The 17,504-nt window shown below is 64.4% G+C and overlaps 1 protein-coding gene across 2 annotated transcripts in view; it reads left to right on the top strand.

Moving 5' to 3' along the window:
* Window positions 1-6,531: 6,531 nt before the first annotated feature.
* The window catches only part of SMOC2 (SPARC related modular calcium binding 2), a 134,337-nt gene continuing 123,364 nt past the window's right edge, over window positions 6,532-17,504 (top strand). Inside the window, exon 1 of one of the 2 annotated variants that reach the window (XM_070074590.2) lies at window positions 6,532-6,764. In XM_070074590.2, the coding sequence (XP_069930691.1) occupies window positions 6,681-6,764 (84 nt within the window). In that variant the 5' untranslated portion in view covers window positions 6,532-6,680. The remainder of the gene's footprint in view (window positions 6,765-17,504) is intronic. The other variant, XM_070074589.2, reaches the window with a different exon arrangement.

The following is a 17,504-nucleotide window of genomic DNA, read 5'->3' as shown; positions in this document are numbered from 1 at the left end:
GCCAAGTGTGCGGGAGTCCAGGCCGCCCTGCTGAGGCCCTCAGATGAGACCACAACCCTGGTGGCTGCCATGAGAGCCCCCAGGGCCTAGGCCCCAGCTCGTCAGCTGCTTCACCCATGAACCTCAGCCCTGAGATGCTGCTTGGCTTCCCGCTGCAGAAGAGCCCAGGGCCACGAGCGGTGCTGCAAGCACTGAGCCAGGTCCCGGCCGGGAAGAGCCAGGAGGGGTGCGCCCTTGGAGGGGCGGGGTGGGGGAGCCAAGCCTTGGGACCTCGTGCCAGCGACAGCTTCGGCAGACTCAGGAAGGCTGAGTGGAGAAGCGGATGTGGAGGGGGGAGGTGGACCGTGCGGTGCCTGGCTGCTGCGGCCCCCGGGAAGGCTGCAGTGGCTCTCTGTGTCCAGCTCAGCTGAGCACTGGGGCCAGGTCCTTCCCGCTTCTGGAGTCCTGGGGCCGGGCGCTCTGTGCCCCTGGCTGTTCAGGGCCCGGGGCCCAGCGGGGAGAGCAGGGTGCCCCTCTGGGCTCTGGGTAGAACTTCTGTGTGCAGTGGGGGTGGTTCTGTCGTCACCCGGGCAGCTCACACCAGGCCCCGGGGGTCTGAGAATCCTCAGGGCCCCACCCCTGCTTTCCGCCGGTTCCCTCTCGGACAGCAGGGGCACCTCCTCCTCCCCGCTCGGCTCCTCACTCCCCACCTCCTCCGGGGGCCACGGTGGGCGCCCCAGCAGGGACAGGCAGACAGCAGGGAGGGGAGCGTCGTGCGGAAGCAGCTCCACACAGCCCTCGCCGGTTCTGGAAATCCCGGAGGACCACAGCTGGGAATGGCTGGCGGTGACCCCGGGGAGCAAGGCTGAGTAACCTACAAAACCCGGGGGATTCGCGAGGGGAGAAACCATTTCAGCCCCACTTCACGCTCACCGACCTGCCCAGCTCCAGGTGGGCAGACCCCTGAGCACCTGGCACTCAGCCACCATCCCCTGAGTCGCAACCAAGCCGATGGCGCCGCCCTGCAAAGCCCATCCCGGGCCCCGATTTCTCTGGGATCCCTGAGCTCAGCAAAGCCCGAGTGGCCGTGACTTCACCGGCTCCGGCTGAGTCAAGATGTGTTCCACGGACACTCTCCGTGTGATTTCATCTGTTTTTATTTTATTTTTAAAATATTTATTTATTTATTTGAAATGCAGAATTAGAGAGGGGGGTGGGGACACAGAGAGAGTCCATCTGCTGGTTCACTCCCTAAATGGCTGCCATGGCCAGGGCTGGGCCAAAGCCAGGAGCCAGGAGCCAGGAGCCTCAACTGGATCTCCCACATGGGTGCAGGGGCCCAACCTCTTGGGTGTCTTGCTGCTTTCCCAGGAAGCTGGTCAGAAGTGGCCGGGATCCAAACAAGATCCGGCGACAGAGGCAGCAGCTAAACTACGCACGCCCCAGCGCCGGCCCCTGTGCTGTCGCAGGGGTTGAGTGATGCGCTCCTTGCTCTGCGCTGCTTGATACAGAGCAGGGGTGAGTCCAGCCGGTTTGTTGGTCAGAAGAGGAAGGAACATGAACAGACGATGTTTGGGATGCAGAGAGGAGCTCCACGGCCAGCGGCGGTGGAGCTGTGAGGAGGGGAAGCCAGGAGGCAGCAGAGAGGTGGCGTGGGACGGCTCCCCGGCCCTCTGCCAGCGTCTGCCCGGCACAGCCGTGCGGGTGACACTGGGTCAGCTGTCAGGGCCTTCTGTGCGCAGCCGGGGGTGGGGTTCGGACACACCTGCACCTCCGTGGCCCCTGGGAGGGCGTGGACGGCCTGCTGGGGTGGTGCCCGCGGAGACCTCAGTGCTGCAGCTAGTCCCTGGGGACAGAGGAACGTCAGGGCTCCTCTGGGGAGGAGGCGACACCCAGAGCCGGCAGGATCCTGGCCCACAGTGGATCGCCACCTTACCGCTCTGTTCTCCGAGGCACAGGGACTTCAGAAACTTGCCCTGGACCGGAGCAAAATCGGCTGAGACCAAGAGGATCACTGTCTCCTGTGCTGTGGCAAAGCCGGCTGAACCCGCCAGCCCTGGGACAGGCGTGAGCCCTGGGTAGCGGTGCAAGGTCACTGTCTTCTGTGCTGTGGCAAAGCCGGCTGAACCCGCCAGCCCCGGGACAGGCGCGAGCCCCGGGTGGCGGTGCGAGGTTGAGGGGGCCAATGTGTTCCACGTCCCTGTCTGCATCCACGTGGCCCAGCGCTGCCGTCGGCACCACCTGGAGCTGCCTCTCCTCGCTCGGCGCAGGGCTGGGGCAGAAAGCCTGCTTCACGGGGCGCCCTCTTACGCTGCTGTCTGCCGGCATGAGCTGCGCCCATGTGGCTGCGCCGCCCTCCTCTTCCTGACGGCCCACCTGCTGCTGCTCTCACAAACCTCTTCTGCCCAGGTCTCAGAGGAAGCAGGGACGCGGGGACTTCCAGTTTGGCTCAGAAAGGACACAAAATCCCAACGTGGTTAGGAGAGTGCAGGCGCTACCTGTGCCTGAGCCCTGGTCCTCTGCATGGCACACCTCGGTGCACGGCCACCGCGGCCACCACGCAGGAGCCCCGAGCCGGGACAGCGGCAAAGCTGGTGCAGGAGTCCCCGGACAGGCCTGTGTGCGGATGCAGGGGAGGCCGGCGGTCTCCACGCCGGAGTGGGGCACCGTGGACAGAGCGGCATCTCCCTGCCAGGCCGGGGCCCCTCCCCACAGGTGCAGCAGAAGGAGCCCATCGCGTGACACGGAGGGGAGCCCTGGGCTGGCGCAACCCTGATGGCCACATAGAGACAACTGCACCTGCCCTCAGTGTGCAGTACGGCACACACACACGTCATCACTCACTGTCTGTAGGGCGTGTGCAGTGTCACACACACACACACACACACACACGTCACCACTCTTGTGCTGCAGAGGTGACAGATCTTACCACACACGCCCTACAGCCAGTGAGGGGTGATGTGTGTGTGACACTGCACATGCCCTACAGCCAGTGAGTGATGACGTGTGTGTGTGTGTGACACCGCACACGCCCTACAGCCAGTGAGTGATGACGTGTGTGTGTGTGTGTGACACTGCACACACCCTACACCAGTGAGTGGTGACATGTGTGTGTGTGTGTGTGACACCGCACACGCCCTACAGCCAGTGAGGGGTGATGTGTGTGTGTGTGTGTGTGACACCGCACACGCCCTACAGCCAGTGAGGGGTGATGTGTGCGTGTGTGACACTGCACACGCCCTATACCAGTGAGTGGTGACGTGTGTGTGTGCCGTACTGCACACTGAGGGCTGTGTGCGTGTTTGTGTTACTACACTCTCCAGCACGCTGAGTGGTGACCATGTGTGTCGTGTGTCTTGCTTGTGTCCCCCTGACCCACAGCTCTCATCACGCTTCCCAGGGGTGGCCCTGCCCAGAGTTCACACACAATATCTCCTATCCGGGCAGTAGACATGGACTTCGGGAGCTTGGCCGGGCTGCGTTCTCCAATGGTGTCCACGATGCGGACTATTTTAGGAGGGGGTCGTGGGCTGAGTGGAAACGGAGCCAGGTCCCTGACTGTGTGCCCCGGCGCCTCTGTGCGCACCTGACTGTGTGCCCCGGCGCCTCTGTGCGCACCTGACTGAGTGCCCCGGCGCCTCTGTGCGCACCTGACTGAGTGCCCCGGCGCCTCTGTGCACACCTGACTGTGTGCCTGGCGCCTCTGTGCACACCTGACTGTGTGCCCCGGAGCCTCTGTGCGCACCTGACTGTGTGCCCCGGCGCCTCTGTGCGCACCTGACTGTGCCCCGGCGCCTCTGTGCGCACCTGTTTCTCCGGGGATCTCACCACGGTCAGCTGTGGAAGAACCATGCTGTGGTCTTTGGGCGCGTTAACTGGGTGGCGTGTAAGGCGCCATGCACATCCACCTGGATGACAAGTGTCCAGGGAGAGCCTGGGACGTGCGGAAGGAGAATGGTCCACAGCTTCTTGCCAGTCACTCGTGAGCACAAAGACAAATGCGAATCCTCTGAGGCTTCAACACACAGCAGGCAGGAGGCTGCGGGTCTGGCTCGGGTCTGCAGCCCCTGCCTCCCCGAGTGACACATTCGTGGCATCCTGGCGGGGCTGCCTCACGGGGGCCCCCGGCCTTGCCAGCGCCTGGGGGGCTCCATCCACACCTGCTGTCAGTCCTTGACTCACGGGGCGCGGAGCCACAGAGCCAGGACTGAGAGGCTGGGCCCGGGCTGGGGATAGTGCATCACTTGCCCAGGGCAGGGGGAGCTGCAGATGAGGAAGAGGATGGAGTCCCACCCCCCGGTGACCCCAGGAGCCCACACGCACCGGGAAGATGGCTCCTCTTGCAGCTCGCAGAGACGTCAGAGAAACAAGTGGCTGCCAGGTGCTGGGCGACGTCCAGACCCGGGTGGTGCTCAGGCCCTCCGCTCGCTTCAGTCTCACCGGCCGCTCACTCGGGGGTGAGGAGGGGATATGGCCGGCAGCCGCTGAGGCAGCACGGGACCATCTGCCCAACTCACACGTTGTGTACCGAGTGGCGAGCAGCTGGCCAAGGCTTCTCTGCCGTGTGTGAGTCGGTCAGCGAGAGTAACTGCCTGTGAGCTCCAGTGACTGAAGTATGTCAAGATCTTAGCCAGTGCCCGCGACACGTGGCTTGACCAGCAGCCTCGGCGGCAAGGTTAGCTTAGAAACGTGGGAACAGTGAGAGCGCCACATTTCCAAGGAAGGGGACTTTGTCCTCTGTGATGTAAGAACAGTCTGGAAAGATGTGGCTCGTCCGGTTCTGTCTGAGCCGGCTTCTCACCGGTCTCTCTCCCGTGGTGCTTCGAGGGCACTCACGCTGGTGACGACTTCCGTGGCGACTAAGAGCAAGACAAAGATCTCTTCCCTGGTGTTTTTAATAAATGAGTTGTTTTGCTCCACAGAAAATGGGACCTCATTACCTCTCCAAATTCCACTTCTCCGACCTCTGGGAAGCGAGGACTTGGCGTTCAGTCCGCCCGAGCGCGTCCAGACCGTAAGGGGCCTGCGAGGGCTCCAAGCCGGCCTCATCCGTCAGAGGTTTGGACAAGTGCACCTCATTGATCTTCCCAGAACTCCCGGAGGACGCTGGAGTCGATCCGTGAGCGATGTGTTGAGATGCTGGCAAGAAGCACTCCGGATCCGCATCTGCAGAGGGAGTGAAGCCGCCTGGCCCGGACCCGAGCTCGGACATCTGCATGCGCTCTGGTTCTGCGCCACGGGAGCTCCGCTGAGTCGCCCCGCCTCATCCGCTCCCATTCCTCACCTGTGCAGTGGGGACAAGCAAGGCACCTCCCCGTCTGCGGTCCTTGCACCCAGGAGCCTGTGTGCCGGCGCCCCATAAAGGGTTTTGGCGCTGGATGTGCCATATGCTCATGAAACCAGAAAAAAAAAAGGAGTTACATAAAAGTAGATGGATGCCTTCCAGAGGAGGAGGGAGCCCTGGCTCCTCTCGGGGCAGCCCGGGGGAAGCGAGTGTGCAGGGTGTCTGCTTAGGTGTCGGGGTACGCAGCCGTCTGCAGCTGCTGGCTCACCTGTGGCAGAGCTGTCCCTGTGGACTCGTCCTGCGGTGCCCCTCCTACGCCTGGGGTGGGGGCACAGGGGCTTCCCTGGGCGCTGGATGCCAGCGGTCAATTCAGCAGGGGACCCCGCGCTCGCCGAACCCAGTTCTTCTCGCTTCTGCCTCGTGGGCAGGGCGGGAGCCCGCGTCATCCCCACCCCTGAAGTCCACACGGAGCAGGGCTGGACCCGGCATGCACACCCAGATGTGGGTTTTCCGTTGCGTTCCCCCCGTCCGGTGCCACCAACTGATTCACTTTTCTGGGAAGTCTCCACGGCTCCAGCTTCCCGGGAGACGCCTTCTGGGTCCCACATCCCCGCGGGACCATTTCAGCACCGCCGCGGGCAGGGATCGACCTCCAGGTCCGGCGTCCGGACTGGGCGTGGCTTCTGCCATGGTCCCCACGGACGGGTTCTCCAAGCGAACGCCTGGAGCGCGTGGGCAGAGCTGGCCGCGTTCCCGCCACGCTCCTGGGCCTGGGCAGGGGGCTCCCGCAGCCGCGAGAGGGGCTGGAGACGGCCGCCCTCTGCGCGGCGCTCTGCGGGCTGTGTGCGGGCGCGGCCCTCGGTGGTGCCCGAGAGCCAGCTTGTTCGTGGGTGAGGTCGGCCCGGCCCGGCCTGGGCGGCATGGGGGTCCGAGGTCCCAGAGAGACCCCAAGCTTTGGGGACCGGCGGGGGCTGCGGGGGCTGGTGGGGACCAAGGCTGGCCGAGCGGGTCTGGGTGCGCCGCAGCTGTGCCGGAGCCCCCGGGGGCGCGCAGAGCAGGGGGCGCGCCCACCGCGCCAGCCAGCGACCGCACGGCCCCCTCGGCCCCCTCCGCGCCTCCCGCCCGCAGACCCCGCTCCGGGCGGCCCCTCGGCCCCAGCGGGCATCGGAGCCGAGCAGAGAGGGGCGCGGCAGCCGGCGAGGGGGGGTGGGGCCGGGGGAGGAGAGCGGCGGGACGGGAGGCGGAGGGAGGGGAGGATCCGGCGGCTCCGGGGTATTTGACAGGAGCGAGGGAAGCCGCAAAGGACGCGAGGACTGCTCGGAGCCTGCAGCCCGCCGGCTACGTCCGGGCCGCCTGGAGCAGGGGGCAGGGCGCAACCCCGTCGGACGCGAGTCGCGGTGTCCCCGCGCCGGCCACCATGCTGCTGCCCCAGATCTGCTGGCTGTCGCTGCTCGCCGGGCTGCTCCCGCCGGCGCCGGCTCAGAAGTTCTCGGCACTCACGGTAAGACGGCCCGCCGGGACCTGGCGATCGGCTTTGCGGCCCCGCGCGGCTCGCCTGGGCCGGATCCCCGCTGCCCTCCCGGTGGGAGCGCCCCGGGCGCGGAGAGCAGGTGTCCCGCGGCAGCAGGGCAGGTGGGCCCGGGCCGGTCCGCAGCGGGGGCGCCTGGAGCTGAGCGCCCGGCGGCGCTGGGTTCCTGCTTCCGACCTCGGGTCCCGCGCTCCCCCGAGCAGGGATGGAACGGGCCCGCGCGGGAACCCGAAGGTCTGCGGACTCGGGCGCCTAGGCGTGGACGCTCCCTGGGCGGCCCGAGCAGGGACTGGGCTTAGCCCTCGCGGCCCGTGCGCCCGGCCTGCAGGCCAGTGCGTGGTCGCTCGCCGGGTGCAAGAGCAGCCGAGTCGCCCTGCGAGCCCAGGGGAAGCGGCAGAGCTGCGGGTGGGGCTAAGGGCGTGCGGGGAGCCGCTGCGGGCCCTGCACTCGCGGGCCTGCCAGGTGGCTGGGATGCGCGCGCCCGGGTCCCCGCGGTCTGCCGCTGCGAGCTGCTCTTTGCTCGCAGCGACCCGTGCGCCACAGCCGGCGCTGGGTCAGGAGCGCGGGGCGGACGCGGAGCCAGCGGGGCCGGGCCGGAGTCTGCGGCCCTCCAGGCTTCCGGTGCTGGCCGCTCGCAGTGGTGCGATCCGCAGACAAGAGAACGAAGGGCCCTTCTGAGTGTGCTGCCCGGCCGGTGAGTGCCAGAGGGAGCAGGAGAGCGCGAAGCCGCGGGGAGCCGGGCGGCGGGGGCTGGCACGGCAGGCAGGCGTTCGCGGCCGCGGAGAGCGCTGGCTTCGCTCCCTCGCTCCCCGCTGGGGCCGCTCCGCCTTCGCAGCTCTGGAGCCGGCTGCGCCCTCGCTTCGCGGCGGAGGGGAAGGAGGGAGCGAGTTCCTTGCTCATACTTAAAATTCTTCTGGAGCAATCCTGGGTCCCTGCCTTGTGTCTCACAAACGACCTGGAGATTAGGGCCTGCGGGCGGGCGGCGGGAGCTCAGGCTGGCCCTGGGCACGGTCCAGGAGTCTTCGCTACATGCACTTGAGTGTGTGTGCATGTACACAGGCACGTGTGCGTGACAAGAACGTGTGCACAGGCACACACGTGTGGGCTATCAACATGAACGTGCGGGGAGATCGACATGCATTCGTGTGTGTGTGTGCATGTACACGCACACGTGTGGGTGGATTGACACGCACGTGTGTGCTCATCCCCAAAGGCACTTCTGAACATCTGTGAAGATGGGGTTCTGGTGCAAAGCCTCCGCGACCCACGGGCAGTGCCGTGCGGGAGGCGCGGTTCCCAGCCCGCAGGCGGTGAACACGTCCCCAGCCCACGGAGGCCGGTTCCCGGGCTGTCACGCTTCTCCAGGCTGCGGGAGCAGGCACGGCAGTCCCTGCAGGCTTCCTGGGGGGTGCCGACCGTGGGCTGGGGCTGCTGACCAGCGTGAGCAGCTGGCCCTCGGCGGGCAGGTCCCTCCTCCTCTCCCTGGATTTCTGGGGTTTCAGTGGTGCCTGCTGCCCGTGGGGGCCCTGCCTGGCAGTGGCACTCACACACCCTGCGGGAAAAGCCCGGTGCACTGGACTCCCAAGAGCGTTTTGTCCTGAAAGTCGGTCTGCAGATTAAACGCCATGCTGCTTTTGCATGCAGAAGTGTGCAGAGCTGTGAAATACGTGGCGCCCTCCCCACGAGCCCCCCGCCATTCTCAAGGTCCTGAGGGCTGGGGGCAGCACCCACCCAGGGCCGTCAGCATGTGCAGGCGCTCTGGATTTGCTGTGCTGCTCACCTCTCAGGTCTGGCTCTGGGGGTCTCTCGTTTCTGGAGACCCCCCCCCTCGGAGAACGGTCCCCGGTGCTGACAAGCAGAGGGGCAGTGGGTCCTGGGGGGCAGGCGGGGGCTGGAGCTCTGTGTCCTGCTGGATTTGTGACCTTGGGCAGTAGTCTCGTGTCCTTAGCGTGTCCGGGGATTAAAGACCAGGCTTTCTCATGGTCGTTCTGCAACTGACATGCTGTGGGTTGGAGCTGAGCCAGTGGCCCACGGAGGAGTTCTCGACACCAGGATTTTCAGTGCGCGCTGAGTGTGAGGCCGCGTGTGCTGGGTGACGGCGCCCTGAGCGCGCTCTGCCTGGCTCTTGGGCGGAGCTGAGCTTAGCCGAGGAGAGTTGGGCCAGTGCCTGCTTCCTCCATGCATCCCAAGGTCAGGCCACGTGCATTTTTCTTGCTCTTTCTGCAAACAACTGAGACCAGGAACCGTTTGTCTGCTCCCTTCTTTTCCAACCATTTCTTCTCACCTAGGCGCTGGGAACTCACCCTTGCCTCTTGGGGGGTAAGCTTCTCAATCACGCGGTTGCCTTCGTCCCTGGGGTATGGTGCTTGCTTCTGGGTACAGCACCCCTGAGCGAGCCGTCGGAGTGGGTGCCCTGGCATGCCGCGCACGGGACTAGAAACTGCCTGGCTGGGTGCTGGTGAGACAGACGTGGCTCCTACAGGCCCTCTGCTGATGGTGTCCTGGGGTTTGGCCTGAGGCCCTGGCTGCCGCTCAGACCTGGCTGTGGTCCCGTGTCCTGATGCTCGCTGCCCTGGACCACGTGCGTTTCCGCCTTGAGGAGCTCTGTCCCGAGGTCAGGCCACGTCCATCTCTCTCGTTGTTTCCGTCTGAGCTGTTTGGCCGCACGTAATTACGCTCCTCAGAGAGCTAAGCAGACAGGATGGAGTTTCTCCAGTTGCATGGGTTTGATGGCCCAGCCAGTCGACTCCTGTCTGGCTGTCTTCTTTGGGAGCGGGGAGGGACTGTGCTACTCACGACCCCTTTCCCGGGGTTTGCAGTTAGAGCCACGGACTCGGCCCATCAGAGCTCCAGGGCTCTCCTCGTGGCCAGTGGGTGCTGCCCCCTGAGCTCCCGTCCACGGCTTCCTTCAAAGGTGCTGTGTCCACGTGCCGGAGGCCAGGGCTCTGACGCTGCCAATCTCTGTCAGGGCCCCGGGAACCGAGCGGGTGCCGCAGCTTCCGGGCCCAACCTGCCGTCCTCTCTCTTCCCCGGGGAGTCCCCGCACGTTTCCAGGTCGCCTCCGCTTCTGCGTTGCCTCTCCGCCCCTCAGAGTGAGCTGACCTGGTCGCATGCCGTCGCCTTCTCCCCGGGGTCTGACACAGCCTGGCCGCCTGTTCGGGTCGGGGGAGCGGCAGCGTCTGGGTCGAAGCGGCTGTTTCCAGCCCTGCTCCTCTGACCCAGCTGGGAAGAGAAGAAAGGCAGAGATGACAATATTTGCCCACGTGAGAGAGAAGCTTTTCCTGTTTCCTTTGCTAGCGAATCCGAGAGCCGAGAGCCCCGTTGATTCTGCTGAAACATCCAGGCAAAACCCTCCTCCGTTTCCGAGCCGGTGTGTCTGCCCGGAGGTGGGCCCCGCCGCAGGCTGCTCCCCTAAGGGACGGGCTGTGTTCTCCACCTGCCGCTTCCTCTGCTGCCGCCGTGAGCGCATTGGAGGTGCTGACCTGCTGCTCGGCCGGCAGGAGCTCCGGAGCAGGGCGCGGCTTCCCCACGTGGAAGCTGACTCCGTTTTGTCTGAAACCCTGAAGACTCAGAGGCGTCACGTCAGCCTCAGCTTGTGAGCAAGGCCACAAACGTGGGTGCCTGCCGGGGACTGTGCAGCACGTGGCGGGGGAGGGAGCACGACGTGGCTCAGACGGGGCGACTTCCCAGGGAGGCGACACCCGGGCTCCAGCCTGGGTCCTAGGGAGGTGGACTTCCGGTTGAGGGTCGCGGGGAATGTTTATATACTGTTGAAGCCAGAGCCGTGACGACAAGCACAAGGCGCACAGTCGGACGGGGATTCTGACGGCTCACCCTGGCCGCGGGCCTGCTCTGCGGCTCTGTTCCCAGCATCCTTTCCCTGGCCCTAGAATCAACAAGAACACAAAGCCCAGGGCAGACTTTTCTGGGAGGAGGGGGCTTCGGTGGGCCTCCGTAACCGGGCGAGGCTCAGAGTCGCGGTCGGCCGGGGCCTGGCTGGGGCTCAGGGCTCTTCCCGGCCCGCTGCTGGGATGGGCTGTTGCAGCCTGGATGTTCCGAGCGGTGCATTGTAGCCACTTCTTGTTTTTGAAAAAGAAAATCATTTATTGGAAAGGCGGAGTTACAGAGAAAGAGGGAAAGGCAGAGAGAGGGGCAGTCTTCCCTCTGCTGCTTACTCCCCAGATGGCCGCCATGGCTGGGGCTGAGCCAAGCCCAAGCGAGGAGCCGGGAGCTTCACTCAGAAGCCCCCTGTGGGTGCAGGGGCCCGGGGGCTCGGGCATCTTGCTGGTTCCCCAGCGCATGAGCAGGAGCTGGGTCGGAAGAGGCGCAGCCAGCAGGGGAGCCAGTGCCTCTGTGGGACGACGGCGGTGCAGGTGCAGCACCGCCTGCCGGGCCCCAGCACCGCTCTGCCTCCTCTCATGGAGCAGGCCCGCCAGCCCGTGGGCCACAGTGCAGTGGCCTGGCTTGCCCTTGCCTGAGCCCAGTGCCCGGCTAGCTCTGCCCAGTGATCCGGGTGTTGGAGACAGAGGCGCCCACCCATGTTCCGTTCCAGGCAGGTGCCATCCGGGTCACTTCCCTTCTGAGAGTGAGAGAGGTCGTTAGACTTCCGCAGGGCTCTGCCTGCCCTGTCGGCCTGCAGGTATCTGCCCACAGTGGGCCAGCAAAAAAGGGACAGGACATCGCAGGGATTGTGCCTGAGGCGCAGTGACCACCTGGGGACATGGGGGCGCTGGGCAGTAGTGGAGGGAGGCCTCCCGGAAGCGACTTCCACATTCTCTGCCATGGAGACCGCGTGGAGCAGGATGGGGCAGGAGGTGGCCTTGAACTGTGACAGCTGCTCTTTTCCTGCGGAGAAGCTAGCTGTGTCCGTTAAGGAAAACGTAAAGGCACGAATAGATCCACCTGTCGCACTCCGAGTGAGCCGGCCGCTTACCTTCCCTGGGGAGGGGTCGGTGGTCACCTCGGCGGGGCCTCTGACTGGCAGGCGCATTTCGCTGGGTCTTTCCCAGGTGCACCCTTTGCGTCTGTGCTGGTGGCACTGGGATCTGCCCCAGGACGGGGGTGCAGTGTGATGGCACTGGGATCTGCCCCAGGACGAGGGTGCAGTGTGATGGCACTGGGATCTGCCCCAGGATGGGGGTGCGTCTGTGCTGATGGCACTGGGATCTGCCCCAGGACAGGGTGCGTCTGTGCTGGTGGCACTGGGATCTGCCCCAGGACGGGGGTGCAGTGTGATGGCACTGGGATCTGCCCCAGGACAGGGTGCGTCTGTGCTGGTGGCACTGGGATCTGCCCCAGGACGGGGGTGCAGTGTGATGGCACTGGGATCTGCCCCAGGATGGGGGTGCAGTGTGTGCTGGTGGCACTGGGATCTGCTCCAGGACGGGGGTGCGTCTGTGCTGATGGCACTGGGATCTGCCCCAGGACGGGGGTGCAGTGTGTGCTGGTGGCACTGGGATCTGCCCCAGGACGAGGGTGCAGTGTGATGGCACTGGGATCTGCCCCAGGACGGGGGTGCAGTGTGTGCTGATGGCACTGGGATCTGCCCCAGGACGGGGGTGCAGTGTGTGCTGGTGCACTGGGATCTGCCCCAGGACGAGGGTGCGTCTGTGCTGGTGCACTGGGATCTGCCCCAGGACGAGGGTGCATCTGTGCTGGTGGTACTGGGATCTGCCCCAGGACGAGGGTGCGTCTGTGCTGGTGCACTGGGATCTGCCCCAGGACGAGGGTGCATCTGTGCTGGTGGCACTGGGATCAGCCCCAGGACGGGGGTGCAGCTTGATGGCAGAGCGCTGCCTGGACCCCACGTCCGTTCGCTCTGCTTTTGGCTGGCTGCTCCGCCCCTTCCTCGCCCGGGGCGCTGACCCCAGCATCGACGCAGGCCGGGCTCCACGCACACAAGCTCCCACGATGCACTTGCCCGGTCCACACTCACCCCACTGAGGAAAACGCGTAAGGCAGAGCAGTGTCGCCCAGCCACGGGGCACCCCGTCCCCACATCCGCGGCAGCCGTGGGCAGCCTTTCCTTCCGCGGAAACCGGCCAGGAGTAGGGGTCTTCCTAGGTGACAGCCCCTCTGTGGCTAAGACCCTTTAAAATAGGAACTGGAAGGCTCAAAGAGGGAATTCCATGTGTGCTTCTCTTTAAAACCAACCCCAGAGGCTTCGATGAGAATGACTGAACAGAGCGAGAGTATCATTTGTTTTCGGTTACATATGAATTCACTCCACACAGGACGTAGATCTGTGCAATCAAGAAACTCTTTAGAAAGCACAAATACAATTAAGTGGGGAAATCAGCCTGTGCAACCAGAACGGAGTGTTTTTCCACCTTGTGGGGGCCGGCAGGCCCGGCCCGTGGCGTGCGTGGCATCTGGGACCTGGCAGCGGATTTGTGGCTTCAGGTTCCTGGCAGGGAGCGCCACTGCCCTCCCGGCCGCTCTCCACACAAAATGCCATTCACGCACCGCGCTGTGTAAACTGTGCGTCATCGTCCCTGCGTCTCAGAAGCCATCGGGTCGGTATTTCACCGGCCTGCCCCGGAGCAGGGGTGCTGTGGTCCTCCTCACAGGGAGAAGGAGCAGCGGGCGGTGCCCGTCGGGGCCACCTCCAGCTGGGCAGGACCACACTCTGCTTCCCGCCATCGCCACGCCACGGGCAGAGCACGGAAGGCAGGCGGCAGTGAGGGTGAAGACGGCAGCGGGAGCCGAGTGACCCCGTGGCCCAGCCCGACAAGGTCTGGGCCAGGAGTCTTCTTCGTCTTTGCAAACAAACGCCCAAGTTTTAAGCGTGAACCAAGGGGTGACGTGAACACACAGCTGGGCCCTCGCGTCCTCATCCCGGGGGCACGGGCATGCAAGGACGCCTCTAACCACGGTGTGGTAAGCCCCTCCCAGGAGCACAGGGGTGGGGGACGTTCGTTTCTGTGCTGAGGGCCACGCAGGCCCTACAGACGGGACCCTCAGTGCACAGGCAGGCTCCTCACCGTCTGCTGCCCAAGGGTCATTTGTCTGAGCGGCTGAGCTGCCTCTGCTCCACCCGCAGCTCTGTGGACCCCATGTGCGATGCCCCCTGGATGCCTGGTGACCCAGGGCCCACGGCGTCCACCTCCTTACCCAAGACCGCGTTGAGCTCTGGGTGATCGATGTCCTGCTGAGCTGTGGCCCCCACCAGACCCCCTCTCCCAGTGCCAGCCGGTCGCCACGTGGCAGAGGCTCACTTTGAGGGCTGGCCCTGGCTGGTGTCACGGCGGGGGTGCTGTTGAGCCCGCCGCCCGGGCGGCTGCTTCTCTGGAGTGCCTGAGCCCGGTGGTGGTGAGACTTTGCATATTTTTCCTATTAAAGCCACATTTGCATGTGGAGACGTGCCCTCTGGGGGGGGGGGAGCATGGTGCCGAGTGCCTGCTTCTTCCCTCCTCTACCTGCGGCACCAGCTTGGCCGGCCCCACTTCCGGGAGAGACCAGGATGTGTGCCCACTGCTGTGTTCATCCCGCCCCAGGGGACTCCCAGGAGACCCCATCCACTGCCTTTCCTACCCTGGGGTGTAAAAATCAGCCCCAAAGTGATAAACTAACGGGAAATGCCACTCTGAGACCCCACCCGGGTCCAGCAGTGACCCCTGGGAAGTAGGGCCCTTCAGCCAGAGACCCCACCCTCTCCGCACCCCGTCCCCCTCCTGCTCCTTTTACCAGGTGACAGGGTGGCTGGCTGCACTTGCCGTGGACTTAACCTCTCTAAGAATAAACCGTCCCCACACTCTGCACTCTCTGCCCCAAGATGTGACGGGACGAGCACCCTGTGCTGTTGTGTCTCCTGGGTGCAGGCTCTGGGCTCAGGGAAGGGAAGAGGGCTAGGGGTCCGCACGCCGTGCTGCTCTGTGCCCGCTTCGGCAGACAGGTCTCTCTGGCCAGCCAGCTCTCTCCACCGATCCTTGGCGGTGCTTGACAAAGGCAGAGCTCCCTTTAATGCAGAGGCCATGTCCCGTGCGGTGTTTCTCTGCTGGACGTCTCCCCACATTTCACACCTGCTGGACAGGTGTGCTCCCTCCCCCTCCCCCTCCCCCTCCCTTACCCTCCCTCTCCCTTCCCCCCACCCTCTCTCTTCCTCTCTCTGTCTCCCTTTCCCCCTCCCCCTCTCCCTATCTCTCCCTCCCTCCCTCTCTCCCCCTCCCCTCCCCACCCTCCCTCCCTCCCTCTCTCTCTCCTTTTCCCTCTCCCTCCCTCTCTCTCCCTCTCCCTCCCCCTCTCCCCCCCTCTGTCTCTCCCTCTCTCTCTCCCTCCCTCGCCCCCCCCCCCCCAGCCAGGGCTGGGACACCCAGTCCTTTGGAGAGGTTGCTCCTGGCGATTTGTGAATGAGCCACAGGAGGGCGCCCAAGAGCGACTGAGCTGCGTTGCAGGGGAGGGGCTCGGGCCCTGTGGGGTCCCCACCTCCAGGGGAAGTCTCAGCCCGGGGGCGGCCCCTGAGAGTGAGCTCCACTTTCTGGCTTCCAAGATTTGACTCATGATGCAAAATGCTAAATGCAGGAATTCAAACAACAGGGACATTTTGATTTCGTGTTCCTGCGGACTTTATTTAGAAGTCTGGGCTATGCAGCGTTCTAGTCAGTGTTACTATCCAAACACCAGATAAGACTGTCATGCTGTTGAAGTACAATTTTGTTTTAAAACGAGTGAAGTCCAGGGAAGGCGTGGGTCAGGCTGCCTGTGGGGGCCTGGGCTGGCTGAATAAGACACAAGTCCGCTTTAGCTGCAGGAGTCAATCCACTGGCTAAACCGGGTTTTGTTTAAGCAATGGCCGACCTTATTGGCTCAGCTGGGGTCCTGCTTCAGTGTTTGCTGGGGACAGAAGTTCTCACACATGTCGTTTTATGACAGCTTTGTTGTGCAAACAGCACTAGCTGCCGCAAGTCAACATTCTGTGCTCAGACTGAGAACTGCTTTCCGCTGAGCCTTTCCGGCGCGTGGCCGGCGCTCAGGCCGCTGGGAAGGCAGGTGGCCAGCTTCCCCCGGCCTGTGGCGGAGCCTCCTTAGGAACATTCTCGGGTGCAGTCCTGCAGCCTTGCTGGATACAGTGTAACCGGGTCCTGCAGCCTTGCTGGATACAGTGTAACCAGGTCCTGCAGCCTTGCTGGATACAGTGTAACCGGGTCCTGCAGCCTTGCTGGATACAGTGTAACCGGGTCCTGCAGCCTTGCTGGATACAGTGTAACTGGCCGTGCTCTCGTTGGGCAGGTGGTGTTCCACACCCTCTTAGGAGACGCCCTGGAGAGGCAGCCCTGTTGGCTACATTCTGCCCGGGCACATTCTTACTACACTGTGCACTCCAACCGGCAACAGGCTCAGAAACCATTCACATTCTTTGCACCCAAAAAACCCCTAAGGACATTAAGGAAAGCGTTGCTCGTGGCTGGCGTTCAGATTGGTGTCGCCGCGTGTCCTCCCTTGCCCTGCTTCTGTGGCTTTCGTGGCTGCTGCTCGCTGGCACCTGCTGGGTGTCTGCTGACTCTGATTGTGGAGCGCGGCTGGACCCGCCAGCCAAGGGCTCGTGTTAGCCCACCGTGGTCCCTTCGGAGCCGGGGCTGACTTCTGGCCGCCCTGAGCCTGACCGCTGTTCCTCTCCGTGTGGGTAGGGGTGTCGGGTCCTCCTGCGTGGGTGACGCAGCCAGAGCTGGACGCTGTCCTCCTCTGGGCAAGGCAGGGCTTGCTGGGAGGCCCGAGCCTGTCTGCCCCACGCCTGCAGGGCCTTGGCTGGACACTGCTGGCAGTGGGAGCTGTTGCCCGGGGGAGGAGTCCTGTCTCCTTAGACTGGGCTGCGTGTACTGGGTTTGCTGAGGCCCAGGGACAGGAGCTTAGGGACCACCCACCGGGGGGATGTGTGCTCAGAGAGGGGCTGGCCTCGAGGCCCTGTCACCCCCGGTGTCCTCCTGGGCTTGGGAGTCACCCTCGCTTCTGCTCTCTCAAGTCCCCCACATCCTTCCTGCTGCACCCCCAGACTTAGCAACAAAGGCAAAGCAGAGGTGGGGAGTTCGGGGCTGGTCTCCGTGCACCTGTCTCTGTATTTCTGTCTCTCTCTGCCTCTCTCTCACCCCCTCCAGCCTGTCCAGCATGCGTGTGGTCACTCTCACGCCTTCCCGACTCTGCCTGTGGCCGGCCCTCCGGCTCTGCACAGCCCTGTGCCTGTGTGGCCTCTGGGCGTCCCCGTAGGCTCAGACCACCTGCTTCTGCAGGGAGGGAGCCCTGTGTGGACGCAGAGCCTGCCTCGCGCCAGGGCTGACCCGGCCTTTCTCTAAGTCCCTAGGCCTCCTGCCTTTTCTCCGGAGCTCCTGGGTGTCCAGCGTCACTCAGAACCCAAGCCAGCCTGTTGTGACCTCACCGGGGCTCTCTCCTGGAAGCCCCTTACCCAAGCTCACCGTGGGCGACCCTCAGGGCCAAGCTGTGAGCCCACAGGCGCTGTGTCCAGCCCACGTGTGCTCCCCTGAACGAGCACCCGAGGGGTGAAGGAGGAGGTGACAGAGGAGAGGAAAAGCAACAACATGTGGCCCCTATGAGGATTCCTCTGCACAGCCCCGTCGAGGTGGCCAGGCACGGCCCAGTGTCGCAGGTCCTGTGGCCCTGCCACATGTGGCTGTGTCCCTGTCTGAAACTGGACAACGGGCAGAGGGGCAGAAGGTGGCTCCTGAGCTGGGTCCGGAAGTCTGGGTGGCAGGGGATGCTGAG

This window comes from Oryctolagus cuniculus, chromosome 5, assembly GCF_051225735.1.
Source record: "Oryctolagus cuniculus isolate XC-2025 breed Fujian yellow rabbit chromosome 5, ASM5122573v1, whole genome shotgun sequence".
Lineage (NCBI taxonomy): Eukaryota > Metazoa > Chordata > Mammalia > Lagomorpha > Leporidae > Oryctolagus > Oryctolagus cuniculus.
This window is presented reverse-complemented; position numbering and strand designations above follow the sequence as displayed.